Source organism: Patagioenas fasciata, chromosome 7 (assembly GCF_037038585.1).
Source record: "Patagioenas fasciata isolate bPatFas1 chromosome 7, bPatFas1.hap1, whole genome shotgun sequence".
Classification (NCBI taxonomy): Eukaryota; Metazoa; Chordata; class Aves; order Columbiformes; family Columbidae; genus Patagioenas; species Patagioenas fasciata.
Window position 1 is genome coordinate 25,072,783 of NC_092526.1, and position 15,836 is coordinate 25,088,618.

Below are 15,836 nucleotides of genomic sequence, written 5' to 3' on the forward strand. Positions count from 1 at the left end.
TTGGGGGGAAGACACTAGGAAATTTTTTGAATCAGGACTAGAAAATATGCATTTTTACGTACTCTTAGATGGTTATGTAATTTTGGAAAATCAGATATAGTTAGTCTATATCTCTATATTACAATGTAGAAAGGCTTTACTACCAAGATCTTGGCATGACGTAGTTGTCCTCTCTAATAGGTGAACAAATTAGTGAACAGTATGTTCATCCTGTACTAACAGTGTTGAAAATTTACACCAGCACCATATCAATTATCCTAAGGAAAACACTTAAAACAAAGAGTGTTTAAATATGGCAATTTAATAGAACTTTTATATCTTTCCTTTCCATGAAAACATATTATTCCCTTCAAGAAATAAATAAACAACAACTACGGGGTTTTCAAAGATTTCTGAGAGGAAGTCAATGTGACTCGTGTTCCTAAATCACTTATTTTCAAGTACCCTACCTATTTTCTAGATAAATAGATATTTGTCTGCGATTGCAGAATTCTCATAAATATTTCTAAGTATTTCAAGCATAATCTGAGGACTTGTATGAATAAAGCTCAGACTTTATATGAAAGAAGAATGAACATGTATGACACGGAACACTGACATTTATATAGGTAGTAGTAAAGAGTGGACATACAGCCATAGCACATTTTCTACACTACATGCTAATCAATAAATATCTTGAAAAAAAGGCAGAGTGTAAAGCACACTGGGACACACTAAAATAAATCTTTGGTACATTGTTAGAATGAAAAGATACTACTTTTTCTCACACAAATCCTAGGATTCAAGTATACCTCTAACTGGTTGTGGAGCCTCCTCTTCATACTGGGGAATTTCTGACTCTTCCTCCTCATATTCAGGAACTTCCTGTTCATAAGCAGCTGCTTCTTCATAATGGGTGACTTCTTCCTCTTCATATTCAGGAACTTCTTCATACTGAGGAACTTCCTCCTCATAGTGACTAACTTCTTCATAATGGCGGACTTCCTCCTTGTAATGGATTACTTCTTTCTCATATCTGGTGGCTTCTTCCTCTTCGTATTTTGGAATCTCTTCTTCCTCTTCATACTGAGGAACTTCAACATACACTTTTTCTTTCCGGACAACTGTCTTGCGTACTTCGGGCACTTCAAAAGATATCAATTAAAAGAATCTTAAAATTTAGCACATACCTCTTACTAATATTGAGGATCACAAGACAGTGTCAAATAAGAATTAAACCAAATGAAGAACATTCCATAGAAAACAAATCAGCATTCACTGTACATGGAACGTATAAGACACAAAACACATTTATAACAGATTTCAAGACTCTATCCAGTATACCTTTGGCTGGTGGTCTTGCCATTTTTTTAGGAGGATGCATTGGTACTCTTTCTTCAATGACAGCCCTCTCTGGTACGTCAGCCACTTAAAAGATACAGTACATTTACATTTAAGAATTTTTAAAAGTGTTGTTTAAAAACAAAAACATTATTGGTAAGATGCACAAAAAGACGTCTCACAAATACATGGTTGATAAGTAAAAGACAAGTGTGCTTATTGACATTGGACATGTAATTATGGAAGCCATTAGGCTGCTATTCGATTAGGTAAAATCAAACATTTCAAGATCTCAATATAAGCAACTGATCTGATTCCTGCTTCACTCACTGCTGTCAGCAGGGAAGTTAAGATTGCTAATGGGCAGAACTCAAAATCCAAATTCAACCAATTACAAAATCCCTAAATCCCATTCTTCTCTGTGGTAGCCGGTCTCCACAGCACTATCTGAGTAATAGATCAAGAGTCCACAATCACTGGTAACAAAAGACTTGCATAGGAAACTCTAGATGAAGAGAGAGCACATAGAGAGAACCCCTGCGAGTGACTGACAATGGATAAGAGCTCTGGTTTAATTAAAGGCAAAAGAATTAATTGCTCAGCGAGGAAGGTATTTTTCCTCTTCTGTTGATTGCTTCACAAAGTGGCTTGTTTGTTCAGGCACAGCAAGGGGCCATTGCCTATGAGAGCAGGAAAATTTCCAAAAGATTAAGGTGTGAATATGTTCAGGTTTTAAAATTTATTCAGAGAAGAGTGCACATTATGTTTTAAGCAGCATATTCTCTTTTTTAGAAGAGCAGTGCATGGCTCTTGTCTTCTGAGACAGTTGTCTTGGGAAATTTTTGACCAACCTAATGGGAAACTGCATAGAAAATGACCCTAGAACTTAATATCTGGGAGACAACTAGACTTGCCATGTTAGAGAATAACTTGGATGTTTTCTTAACAGATTGGAGATCATTTTGCATCTCAAGAGATGGAATCCATTCTGTCAGTGACAGATTTGAGAATTTCTACATGTTTGCTTCATAACAAGGTACAACGAGCTGTATGAGCAGCTGCCCAAAATCTTGATGCTTGCTAACTGGATGTTATTTTGGGGGCAATGTGAAGACTGACCAGCTCTTCAAATATTTTCTGGCACAGCCCTGCTTGATATTTAATTGTAAGCACCAGGTACATCTGCATTAGAAATATTAAAATTAAACTGTTTGGAAATACTAACTTCAGTTGATTTTATAACAAACCCTGCATTGTGCATGAGTGCTGTTTTGGGATTCTTTTGTCCTAGCTACAACACTTCTATTTGGTAGCCATTGGGAGAACTGTTGCATTTAATGTCCTTCTGCTTTAATCTTCTTTTTTTCGTTTGTTTTTGTTCTTCCAGATCAGCCAGCATATTACCTTACAGAAAGCCAAAGTTCCTTTTCCATCCTCCTCTTAGGTACTCACGATCTGCCTGTCCCCTATCATTCTCCAATAGAGACTAAACAGATTACCTGACTTCACACTGATGTATTAATCCTCCATTACATGAGTATGATAATAATGTTCATCAACAGAAGCAGATCTGAAAGTAGTAAATATGAGGCATCTTGTAGCTCATTTTTCACAAATCAATAGATTGCCTCCAAAAGTGATTCTACAAGCTCTCCTTTCAGGTTAAGCAGGCGATCTTCATGGAACATGAAATTGTGTTTTGTTGTCTTTTTTTTTCTTTTTCTTTTCTTTTTTTTTTTTTAAGTAAACGACAAGGTGCAAATCTTGACATAGTATGCTTTTAGCCCATTCATACCTGCGTATGAAATCTCTTCTTCTGTGTGAAGAGAAATGGATACTTCCTCTGACATAGCCCAGTGTTCTTCTTCTGTTGATACTTCAAAGACAGAGTCTAACATTAATATTTTTCTCTCGTGCAATATTATGTACAATAATAAATATCCCATTGGGGTTTTTTAAAAAAATTAGTTCTTATTTCCTGACATCTCCCACACCCCGAGTAACTGGGAAAAATATGTCTCTAGTGTTTCTCTAAGACTCTGTTAAGGTTCCTTTAGGACTACAGTGGAACATAGTGCGGGACTTGGTAGCGTTGGGTTAACAGTTGGACGTGATGATAAGGGTCATTTCCAACCTAAATGATTTTATGATTCAAACATTAGAATTTCAAGAAAGGTGCCAAACAAGCAGGTTTGAAGCTTTGGCAGTATTGCATGAGGACAATCTGTTCATGGATTAATCCAGGGGCAGGAGTACCTTCTGGTGGTGGAGACACTTTTCTTTTTGGAACAGCAATGGATACTCTTTCTTCTCTGGCAATTTTCTTCGGTGCTTCTGGCACTTTAAAGATAGTAATTTTAAGAATACTAAATTCTAAAAGAAATCACATACTTTCTGAAGTGATATGAAAGAATTATGGACAGACAGTTATGGAGAAATAGTACACAATTACATAGCAAAGATACTTAAAAAATGCACAACAATCACACCAGACATACAGACATTTAAACATAAAGACATTTAAATTAACCAAGAAAATTACCAGCTGAAGCTTTAATGCATAGTAGCTAGATATGCATCAAATATTTTGAATTCTAGTAGTTTATGGGTTTCCAGGAATTAATTCCCCAGATAAATTAGATACTTTGAACCACCATGCAATTTTAGTAACAGCAAACATATAGTTAAATATTAAAATAATATCTACTAAAATAATACATATAATATTAGAGTAATAGATATATAGACCAAAACATATCAAAAAACAAACAGTATATCCGCACATCATGAAGTAAGATTCAACGACTGAAAGTGAGATGTAAGTTGCCTCTAGTCTCTTCAGAAACTAACCCACAGAAGACCACACATAGACGATACATAACAAAATCACTTTTCAAACACAAAAAAATCACAGAAACAGAGCACACCTTTGTAAGTTTGAAAGCCTTCACTGAATATTGACAATGTCATAAAACATAACTTTCTTTCTAAAAGTGATCATGTTTATTTAACTTCAGTGAGTAATGTCTTCACCCATCTTTCCAAAACTCTTAAGCAGCCAGAGTGATCTATGTAGTTGAACAGTGGTTAGAAAAAGCATGGAATGCAAGTGTGTGACTGTTCTCCGTCACCTTTTGCATTTTCTTGCAGCACAAAGACTAAGGTCATTTTCATTTATAATCAAGTCAGGACAGACTGGGATTTGATTAACCAGGAAGATGGTAAGTATGATGCCCCTGGATATTTGGTATTTAGAAACCTTCTCTACTTTCAAAAGACCTTGTATACCTTCAGCTGGTGGAGCTGCCACTTTCCGAGAAATTGGAACAGGTTCTTTTGCTTCCGGCATGGGTTTCTTGGGCACTGCTGGCATTTTTTTAAAAAAAGAGTTGATTTTAAAATATTTTGAATTAATCACAGTTTATGAACATAATCAGATGACAAAACACAACTGCAGAGACATGACGTTTCTTCAGATCAAATACAAAGACAGCAAACACTGAACATTACAGCTAGTGTTAGAGAACTAAACATTACAAATATGAATAAGTATTCTGAAACAAGACTCCTCTCATGTAGCTCTGAAAAAATTATATACCTCTTTTTGGTGGAGCCTCCTCTTTTTTAGCAACTGCAACTTTTTCTTCTGTGATAATTCTCCTGTGCACTTCAGTCACTTAAAAATAATAAATGTAGAATTGCAATATTTGAAATGCAGATATATGTAAGTTTTTCCACTTACTGATTTTTTTTAAAAAGAAAATACTAAGTAAACTTCAACAGCAACAAAAATGAGACACTGCAGAAGACTGTACTTTACAGCCATAGCACAAAGATAAGTAAATAGTCAAAAGAAAGGAGAGAAGCAGGCAGAAGTTACAGAACCTAACAAACAAATTTATTAAAGTAGAATGCCTAAACACAAATATTGTAAGGCCAAACAAAAAAATCTCCATTATAATAATATTCTCAGTTTGTTTACCTTTGGTTGATGGAGGTTCTTCAACTTCTATCTCAAAAGTGGGCACTCGTTCTTCTGCAGGTTCTTAAAAAAGATTGTGCAACTTTAGAAAATCTGTTTGATTTCACCAACGGGTATAAGATAAAAGATGAAATAAGACATAAATGTCATCAAGACGACACAGGCCACATTGTAGACAAAGGGACATAAGTACATGTTTAATGCTGAAGAAATTTGATATGTGAGATATATTTTTCATCAACATGCATATATGTTAAAGATGGAATGCAGCAAAAAAACCCAGTTTTTTGCAACAGGAACAAACCACTGATATACCTCTTGCTGGTCGAGCCTCCACTTTTTTGGGCACAGGGACAGGTACTTTCTCTTTAGGAACTGCTTTCTTATGAACTTCAGGAACTTCAGAAAAATGAGTAAGATGAAAAGGAAGATGAGAAAGAATATTAAGGTGTAATACTTGCAATTGTCTACTGCATCACAATGTGTTTTCCTAAGTTAATATAAACAATACTTTTCATAGTACAAGATGGAATTTGAGATAACCATTCATCACTGGAAATTGACCCACATCAACACATACAAATAAGACAGCAAGACAAACATAATCCCCTTGAAGATACATCACCCAGAAGAGGAACTGGTTTATACCTTTAACTCTTGGAGCTTCCTTAGGGGCAGCTGGAACTTTTTGTTCAGCTACAACAGTCCTGCGCTTCTCATGCACTTTAAAAGATTACAATAAATAGTTTTACAAAGAGGAATAGTATCACTAACACGTACACATTTACTTCATACAAACAGAACCAAAACAAAATACAAATGGAGATAAACATATAGTGGCAACATAACACTCAGAATGATGAAACAACCAACATTTTGTAATGAAAAGAACATATACCTTTAGTGGGTGGGGCTTCCTCTCTTTTAGGAACAGTTACCCTCTCTTCTATGTAGTAAGACTTTTCTTCAGTCACTTAAAAAGAGTAAAATTTAAAAATACTTGAGTTTAAGTATTTGACATCTATTACTGTCTTTTTGGTTCTGGTAAGCATCAAAATAATTGTAAGACAAGAATAAGTAGTGTGCTTTACTAACACACACCTCTGGTATTACAAAATCTACATTCAAACCATCCTGCTCCTTCTGAAGCCAATGGAAAAACTTCAAGCAACATAAATGGAATGGAGATTTAACTCTCGTCTTGTATTTCTATCAAATTTTAAAATGCTCAACATCTGAAGTACTAGATCAGTACTTTCCATTCCTCTGTCTACTAGTTCATTAATGTTGGAATCTGTTCACTTTGAGAAATAAAATACCAAGAAAATTCCCTGACTAAAGCCATCCCTTGAAAATACTTTCTATGGTGTCACTTGTAGCAGAAGTTGAGTCAATCAGTATATATTACTGTCCTTCACAGCTTTGTTTTACCACCAATAAATTTACAGGTGGAAAAAAATTAGTCAGTTTACAATGAAATGGTCTGAGGACCAAGAGTGTACCATGATATTCTGAAGGACCTTTACTTCATCCAGGGAACCTGGTGGAAGAGGAATTTCCAACAGAGAACTTTTGTAAAAGAAAAAAGTAGGGCTGATAATTCCAACATCCAAGAGATACCTCATTATTTTTATGGTATCAAAACAGGGTTAACAACTACCCTATTCAAAACCATGTATTAAAAATTGCAGACATTCTTAGCATTAAAGTTTATAAGATATGAAAAATATTAATATATTCGTGAATTTTTCTTTATGAATAGAGTAGATAGTAATCCACACCATTTTTAGCACAAAAAAAACCTGTTTTGTTTTGTCTAGTATTCCTGAATTGTGGTTGTACCTTCAGAAATCTCTTCTCTGTGAAGGGAAATAGACACTTCCTCCGGTTCTTCTTCAGCCCATTCTTCAACTGTTGGTTCTTTAAAGAAAATTACTAGTTTTAATATTTTTGGTGGGTGGATGGATGGAGGTAGGGAGGGATCGATGGATGGAGAAGATGAAGACCATTTCTTACAATTTCTACATGACAATCACACATATGCATACCATACAGAAAGTGCTGTGCACACATTTGTATGATTTGCTCTAAATTATGTATTTTGTCCATGCCTCATGTACCCTATTGTGTGATGTTATATCTCTCAAATATCCTTCACTGGTCAACTGTCAGTCCATCAAAATCCTTCAGCACCCCAAACTTCTCCATCACAACAGCTGAGGGGGGTGGGGAAACAACAGTCAAAGACTTAGAGGTTGCTCCTTGATCCAGCCACATGAAACTAAGAAGGACAGGGTACATCAAGAATTGAAAGGAAAGCCTGGCATGTGCACATCTACAAGTACAACTGTATCAGAGAAAACACCAACTTGTTCTGGGGTAAAAGGTTAATTTCCAGGAGACAAAAAAATTAACACGGCATGTATCAATATGAATATATATTTGCTTGTTCATATTTTAGATAACTTCCATATCTGTTTTTAAAAGCTCATTTATGCTTTTTTAATAGAATATGTAAATTGTTGTGACTGGCTAGTTATTAATGGGATCTAAAAGTGGTCAAGATGTTGATTTCAGCTACCTTGAAGCAGATATTTTGTGGAATTATGCTAACTTAAAACAACTGATTCTCAACCTCTCCTGAGTATGAAAATGTGAACTAAAAAAGCTAGTGACACTGCAGAGAGAAATAACATTGTTACCTGCAGGGATACAGGGAGCTTTGTAAGGAGTATGACAAATTGATGGTTACAGGCTTAACTAGTGGAGTCTAATCTAACCCTATCCATTCATATTTCTCACTATGATTTCACGAGAGACTGATCGGAAGATCACTGTATTCAGTGCTAGAGTTTCCACACATGTCCCATTCAAGTGTAGGATCCTGGCACTGAAGACTGAAATGGTACATGGTGCTCAGGAGACTCTTAACAGCCTCTAAGTCTGTAAAGTGTTCAACACAAAACTCATGCAAGACAAGTAACACAAATTTTTTGTGTATTTTGATCTTAGTCTTAGAACAACAGACTTGTATACAGCACAAGTTTCTCTCTATTGTTTGTTTATAGTGTACCTTCAGGTAGTGGGATTTCCCCTGGAATGGCAACAGATACTCTTTCTTCTGTAATAAGTACTCTTTCTTCAAAAGTGGTTTTCTTCTGCACTTCAGGCACTTTGAAAGATAACAATATTAAATGTAAACGTTTCTAATTCCATTGTGAAAACAATGTTGCAGAACTCTGTATCTAAGTTTCCAAACAATTGCTTAAGGGTACTGACCACATAACACACAACAGAGGTTCAATATTTAGAAGTAATATTTTGTAAGTATTGCACAACACATACGACATATTGTAATGACTCACTGTCACTAAATCAGAAGAGTAGAATTCACAGGGGAAGCACAAATAATGACAATACAGAAAAATACAGAACATAGAAACAGAATGTGAGAAACAGCGTCCTCTTTCATTCTACTGGAAAGCATACCTTTAGCTGGAGGAGCCTCAACTCTTTTAGGAGGAGCGGGAGATACTTTCTCTTTAGAGACAGGTTTCCTAGGAACTGCAAGCACTTAAGAAAAAAGTATTTAGTTTTAGGATCCATAAAGTGCAAAACTGGCAAAAGCATCAACATAACAGAATTGGATCATTCAAAAACATTACACATGGACATGTTTTGCTTACAAAACACAACAGCTGAGCAAGCTGAGACAAATGAAATGTTCTACAGACTACAATAAATGATATTACAATGAACATTATTGTACCTTTTGCAGGTGGAGCTTCTTCTACTTTAGGAACTTGTGATATTTTTTCTTCTGGAGCTGGCTTCTTAGGTGCTTCTGGCACTTCACAGATACAAACGATAATATTAAGTAACTATAATTACAGGTGTTTTAAGATTTCATCTATAGCACAGTTATCCACAAAACTGACACAAAAGATACATAACTAATGTAACTGACGTACAGCTAAATCCAGATTCACTTAAAAACCAAAACTGGACATAAACAAGATGCTTAAGATAACAAGAAAAGAATGTTATTTATTTAAATGTACCTTTAGGTGGTGGAGGTTCCTCTCTTTTTGGAACAGCGATTTTTTTCTCTGGGGGAGCTCTCTTAGGCACCTCTGGCACTTAAAAAAGGTAAAATGTAAGCTAACTGAATTTGATATTTCAAAGATTTATTGGGCTATTATAGGATTTCATTAATTCATTTATAAGAATATCAAGACACACCACAAAACACGCTCATACACTTAACATAGAAAGGTATGAGACAAGAGCAAAATATATTTGAAAAAGAAAAAAAAATCAATCAAGAGCTTTAAGACTGATTTCTTAACTGAAGAAAGAGCTGCTAAAGTGTATTACCTGGCCTTAAGCACTGTTACATATGCACATAGACTTATACATTAAAAAAAAAAAAATCAGTTTCTAACACAAACATGCTTACATACAGGCTAACAAAAAATAAATGTTTAAAAGATATTCAACAGGTACATGAACAGTCCATCACTAAGTATATCATCAGCACTCAATTCTTCTTTGGGAACAGGAATGTGTACTTTTTCTTCAGCCACAGGTTTTTTTGGTACCTCAGGAACTTCAAAGGTATTAAAATTTGTTTAAGTAATCTTTCTAAGGCTTTTAAGTTTGTCTTGGATGAGAACAGACATACAACATAACACACAAAGACTATATCATACACTTATACTGAGAAGTGAATAGTATTTAGGGAAAGAGCACAATAGTACACGACTAGTTAAAGCCCACACAAGAGATGCTGTACCTTTTGCTGGGGGAGCCACCTCCTTTTTAGCAACAGCAACTTTCTTTTCTGGAACAGGTTTCTTAGGGACTTCGGGCACTTTGAAAAACATTATCAAAGTGAGAGAGGATTAGTTTTTGGACCACTTACCCAGATTTCAGTTAATCCAAGATTGCTTTACAGAACATAGTGTCTGGACAAGGAGTTGAGCACTGCAACACAATACAGTGTACAACAATACAATGGATGTACAGTGGACTACATGGGACAGTATAATACAGTATATAATTACAATGTTAACACTGCTGCACTACCACCTTTCATAGCACGCTGTTGAAGTAAAACCATGCTACCCTTGCCTGCAAAAGCCACACAACCTAAGTACAAACAACAAGGACAAGATTGTTAGGAAAGAGAAGGGCCAAAGCTGAGATAAATGCAAGCTGTAATGTAAGTTATAGCACAAATAAAAAAGTGAAAGTATGGAGATAACGGAGATACTGCAAAATCAAATAATGCATATGGAGATAATGCAAAGCAAAGCCACAAAGAGAGTAAAACCACAAACATATTCAAGAAAACAAGAAAATAATATAACAGAAGACATTTTGTTTGTTTTCTGTTTTAGGTGTTTCATTTTTGTTTGTTTGGTTGTTTTTTTTTACTAGGGCAGAAGAAATACCTTTAGCTGGTGGAGCTTCTTTTTTAGGGACAGGAATGGGTTTTCTTTCTTCTGGAACATGTCTCTCTGGTATCTCAGGCACTTTAAAGAGATAGGTGGTGACAGTAAATGTATTTTGTAACTCACAGTAGGCTATTTTCAACTCACTGGGTAAGCCAACAATACACATCAAAAAACATGATCTTTTATCAAACAGATACAATATGCTCTTCTCAAAGAAAAGCTATTCAAAGAATTATTTAAAGCAGAGGTGAAGAAGAATTAGATTTAGAAATGGAGTAGGGCTTGAACTTTTGAGAGTAGAACCATATTGAGACAGAAAGAACTCAGTTCTGATACACTATCCTTTGGCAAAGAGTGGTACAGGCAGATAAGTTCAGAAAAATGGAGTGCCTGAGGATACAAAGACTTTATTCACCTTCAATGTGAGGGATATCCACTTCTGTAGAAATAATTTCTTCTTCTTCCTCCTCTTCGACTTCAGGTGCTACAATAGGAATTTTTAAGATATTAAATTTGAAGATAGGAAATATTAATGTCCATAGCAAATCTGAAAAGCTTTTAGAAACCTATTATTGTATGTCCAGTATACAAAGGTCACTGAAACACATATGCTAATATGTAAAAAAAAATTCATCCAGAAAACCAACAGCATGTGCAAATCTCACAATTAGTTTTGATTAGCTATAGAGTCTGATTGCTTTAAAAATCTTAAATATTGATTAGCCTCTTATTCTTAATCAATCTACCTTCAATTTGGTAAACAGCTTCAAAGAATCTTTCTTCGACTGTTTTCTCATGCTCTGTTGGCTCTTCAAAGAAAAGCATTTAAACAGTGTTAAGATAAAATAGTTGAAATGTTGACATCTATTAATCTAAAGAAAATTGAGGCTGCATAACACAACAAAAAGCAGCAATGCAGAGTGAAAGACAAATATACAATGTGTCTAAATATGTAATTTGCCATACATAAAAATAGATTAAAATAAAATCTAGTAGGATTGAAAGATTGTTTTGATTTGGGTGCACAGATTTTTGGTTTTGTACATACCTGTGACATATGAATACTCTTCTTCTCTGTGGACAGAAACTGACATCTTTTCTTCTGAAACAGCCCATTTTTCTACTGTTGGTACTTTAAAGATAGGATTTTGGTTTAGTATTTTGTATTCTAGATCCAGATTAGTGGTAGTCAGCATGTGAGTTTTTATCAAATCTGTATATTTATTGCACATTTAAGTTTTAGACATATTTAGACAGTCAGTATTCGTATTCTAAATACTGAACACAAACCAAGCATACAAGTATAATATTTAGTATTTGTTAAAGACTAAAGACACAGACACTTCTAACCTGAAAATTTAAAACGAATTCATGCACAGGTTTTTGGAAATAGTATTTCAGAAGAATTCCAAAGGTGGTTCTTCAAAGTAATTTGGGGGCACTCTGCCGTTATTATGTAAGCATAGATCAGCAGGCAGAATAGATTAAGGAAAAGCTACATCACACTGCAATATCCTCTAAGCTGTTTAAACAAGAATCAAAAGACTAGCCACAAACATGTTAAGAACAGACTTTATGGAAGATAAAAGCATGGTACACATACTATTCAAACACAGAGGGTAGTCACAGCACAACTGGTACAATTGATTCAGGTACATACACACAGGCCCACATATTCACAAGAAGCACAAGAACACACAGGCTGCTGGAAAAAATGTAAACTGCAATTCAAAGATGCTTATCTGTACCTTCCTTTTTCATAACTTTTTCCTCAACGACCACTGGTGCAGGTTTTGGTGGTATAACTTTCTTGGTAACTGTTGGCATTGAGATTTTTGTTAGTCATATATTTAGCAAAGAGATCAAAATAAGTCTACATCTATCTAGCAATGATGTTGAAAAAACAACAAAAAAGATATACATAATCTAACTCAGCAACTAAGCCAGGCTGCTTGGAACCATGCAAAGCAGAGGGAATGTGTTCGCTCCTTTTTATTGCTGCCTTCTAAAGGGTCTGTGTAATTCAGCGCATGTAGGACACAGGTAATATCCTGACATACATTGAATTGCAGCCAACAGACTCCTGCTGCAGAATGCAAAATGTTATACAAGAGGAGGTGGTTGCCAAGAGAATAAGGATGCACCTTTACTTCATAACTGAACAATTAACCAAGACATCTTGGTAGACAGTTCAACGTGGAAATCTGAGGAAGGTTGGGATTTCACATCTTCAGCTTAGAGTGAAACATACAGTTTCACCCAGTGCAATTTCACATTCCCTTCCTTTCTTAAAGCATTGGTAGTCAGCATCTGCATTTAGTATTTTTCCCTAAGAGGCTTTTCATCTTCCTTTTGTACAATTCAGCAGAAGCTTTTATTAGATGTTTCAAAGACTGAAAAATGGATCAGACCGATGTTAAATGAAGACAAAGCATATGCAGATCAGCTAAGTAACAAGAGCCTCTACTTTCATGTAAAGATGATATTAAAGTAACTAAACAGTAGTTACCCTCAGACTGTTTGACTTTTTCTTCTGCAACCTTCTGAGTGGTTATCTTCACTTTTTCATCAACAGGCATCTTGACAACTGTAAGTGATTCAGATATATTTATTGTTTAGATAATCTTGCTAATCACTTTCTGCACACAAACCAGGTATAACTACCTGTTTTCTCATTTGGGTTGTTACAACCTTCATGCATCCTGTGCATTGTTCAGTGCATTGTTCACTCGTGGTGGACAGTGGTGGTAAAAGCACTTGTGAAACAGGTGCTCAGGCCCACCCTTCCCTAGGAGATATGCAAAGATCTAAATGGATGACACTTCTAAGAAGCACAGCATATACTGGCTCAAAAGCAGCATCCATGCCAAAGGTTAATGTACAGTGAGAAGGAAAGATAACTGAAGCTCAGTTTGATTTTGCCAGAAATTTTTGGTTTGCTTCAACCACCATTGACACTATTCTCTCTCTGCTCAGAAATATGAGGTGGAAAAGAGAAAGGTTTGACATGAGCCTTACTCTTGCCACAGTCCAACATAAAGAGAATAACCACCACTGTTCAACTTGAAGGAGATGCATGAGAGAACTTAATCTGCATGTTCCTGTTAGTTTTGCAGGAAAGTCATACCTTTATGGACTGTTACTTCTTTCTTTTCCTTCTTTTCAGCTGTAATTGCTGGTGGTTTTCGCTCAGGCACAGGCTTCTTAGGAACCTCAACCACTTTAAAAATAATAACGTATCTTAATGATGAGAAATGCACTGTCTAAAGACTTGATACACACAAAAGTTGTTAGTAATGCCATTACAAGTTTATGAAGTTGAAAAACACACATGGAGTTTTGCAGATCCAATCATTGCAGTAAAATCTGCTGCCTATTTCCAAGTTTGACAGTTTCTCATCAGAGCCAAATTCTGTTCCTAGAGGCATACTTGTTACTACTAGTCAAGACAGTCAAAGCACGCAAGGAATTGCAAAATACAGCTATTAATATCAAGCAATTAACGTGTGAAATATTTAACCTTAATCAAGTTAATCTAGAATACAAGAAAATGATAGAAGAAATATCCAAGACAACTAAAAATGACATCTATACTTACAAACAAAGTCTACTGGCAACCAAATTATAGTGTATGAATTTCTGTATGCATCTACACCTCACCATACTAGAGGCCAGTTAAAACTTGGCAGCATATTGAGGTTCAAGTTATTGTAAAAAAAAAAAAAAAGAAAAAAAAATCAAAGAAATGCAGCCTGGCTCAAACTTTTGGGCCTTAGTAATAGATACGAGAAAAGAGAAGAAACAGAATGCTACAATAATTAAAATACCTTCTTCATGAATAACTCGTTTTTCTTCATAAGTCACTTCCCTTTTCTCGTAAGTTTCTTCCCATTCCTCTTCCCCTTCATCATAGCCTTCTTCCTGGACGTAATAGTCATGGTCTTCTCCATAATCTTCTTCCCATTCTTCATAAATTTCTTTTGGCTTTTCATATACTTCCTTCTTTTCTTCATGAATCTCTTCTCTCCTTGCCATGGATGTGATTTTGATCTCCTTGGGCTTCTCTGGTAGCACCTCAGGAACTTAAAAAAAGATTATTCATATAGTAGCCTGGAATTTGCAAGGTGTATTGGATGTTCACAGTTAATGAAATTATTTCACACTCACAGGTGGTTTAAAGATGCAACTATTTTTTAAGCAGTCCTAATCAGCTTGGATTTTAAATGTGTATGTTTTGAACATAAAGACAGAAGATAATATGAAACAAATTACCTTGTTTCCACAAATTAATTTTATTTTTTTTTAAAAAGTTTTTTTAAAAAAGGAAGAAAGTTACCTTTAGGTGGTGGGACTTCTTCAGGACCTTTTTTAACCACCTTTTTGGAGACTTTCTTTACTGGAACCTTTTTTTCTGCTTAAAAACAACATGTTTTAAAATTTAAATTTTTAAAAAATCAAAACAAAACAAAACAACCCAACAATCATAATGAAACATATAAACACTGCTCAAATACTTTAAGTATTCTTACCCAGCTTTTTCTTCTCTGGTGGTGGAACAAGAGGTAGAAGAATAGGAATAGGGGCAGCTTGTAGAAAAAATGAAATATTTAGAATAAAATGTGAGTATGATGTTTTCTTGTAAATGAAGAAAAATTCCAGTGCATTTGGAAAATAGATGAGATTATTTTATTGTAGCTGCAGAACAAGAGCAAACATGGTGCTCATTCTGACACTTTACTGTAGCTGGAAGAATATATTTTGAGAGGGAATCCCCAGTCTACCACTATTTGAACCCTGACGTTTCTCAGCTTTATTTTCTTTACTGCCATCACTCTCCTATCTTTGCTGATAGTAATTCATCTAAATATCAAATCTTTCCTCTCCTGATGCCACTACAAGCATTTACCAAATTATCCTAGAAATGAAACCAGGAAGATTGAACTTTTAAGGTTCATAGTAAAGTATTGACTGTAACTGGAATAAACATATTGTTCATAGTCTGTATTCCAATATCAGAGATTGGACAGAGATGACTTGCAATAAACATGCAATCAATGTTATGGCTTTAAAAGAAT

The 15,836-nt window shown here is 35.1% G+C and overlaps 1 protein-coding gene across 4 annotated transcripts in view; it reads right to left on the reverse strand.

The window, feature by feature from the left end:
- The window catches only part of TTN (titin), a 246,538-nt gene that overhangs the window by 140,500 nt on the left and 90,202 nt on the right, over positions 1-15,836 (reverse strand). For all 4 annotated transcript variants that reach the window (XM_071811135.1, XM_071811134.1, XM_071811136.1 and 1 more), the window contains 26 exons: positions 15,291-15,347; positions 15,098-15,175; positions 14,589-14,843; positions 13,889-13,981; positions 13,271-13,348; positions 12,510-12,578; positions 11,810-11,893; positions 11,508-11,570; positions 11,177-11,245; positions 10,759-10,839; positions 10,098-10,175; positions 9,364-9,441; positions 9,072-9,152; positions 8,792-8,875; positions 8,376-8,474; positions 7,145-7,222; positions 6,201-6,275; positions 5,951-6,025; positions 5,618-5,701; positions 5,303-5,365; positions 4,919-4,996; positions 4,609-4,686; positions 3,577-3,660; positions 3,116-3,196; positions 1,324-1,407; positions 792-1,124 (listed from right to left, as the gene is read on the reverse strand). In XM_071811135.1, coding sequence (XP_071667236.1) covers positions 792-1,124; positions 1,324-1,407; positions 3,116-3,196; positions 3,577-3,660; positions 4,609-4,686; positions 4,919-4,996; positions 5,303-5,365; positions 5,618-5,701; positions 5,951-6,025; positions 6,201-6,275; positions 7,145-7,222; positions 8,376-8,474; positions 8,792-8,875; positions 9,072-9,152; positions 9,364-9,441; positions 10,098-10,175; positions 10,759-10,839; positions 11,177-11,245; positions 11,508-11,570; positions 11,810-11,893; positions 12,510-12,578; positions 13,271-13,348; positions 13,889-13,981; positions 14,589-14,843; positions 15,098-15,175; positions 15,291-15,347 — 2,460 coding nt within the window. The remainder of the gene's footprint in view (positions 1-791; positions 1,125-1,323; positions 1,408-3,115; positions 3,197-3,576; positions 3,661-4,608; positions 4,687-4,918; positions 4,997-5,302; positions 5,366-5,617; positions 5,702-5,950; positions 6,026-6,200; positions 6,276-7,144; positions 7,223-8,375; positions 8,475-8,791; positions 8,876-9,071; positions 9,153-9,363; positions 9,442-10,097; positions 10,176-10,758; positions 10,840-11,176; positions 11,246-11,507; positions 11,571-11,809; positions 11,894-12,509; positions 12,579-13,270; positions 13,349-13,888; positions 13,982-14,588; positions 14,844-15,097; positions 15,176-15,290; positions 15,348-15,836) is intronic.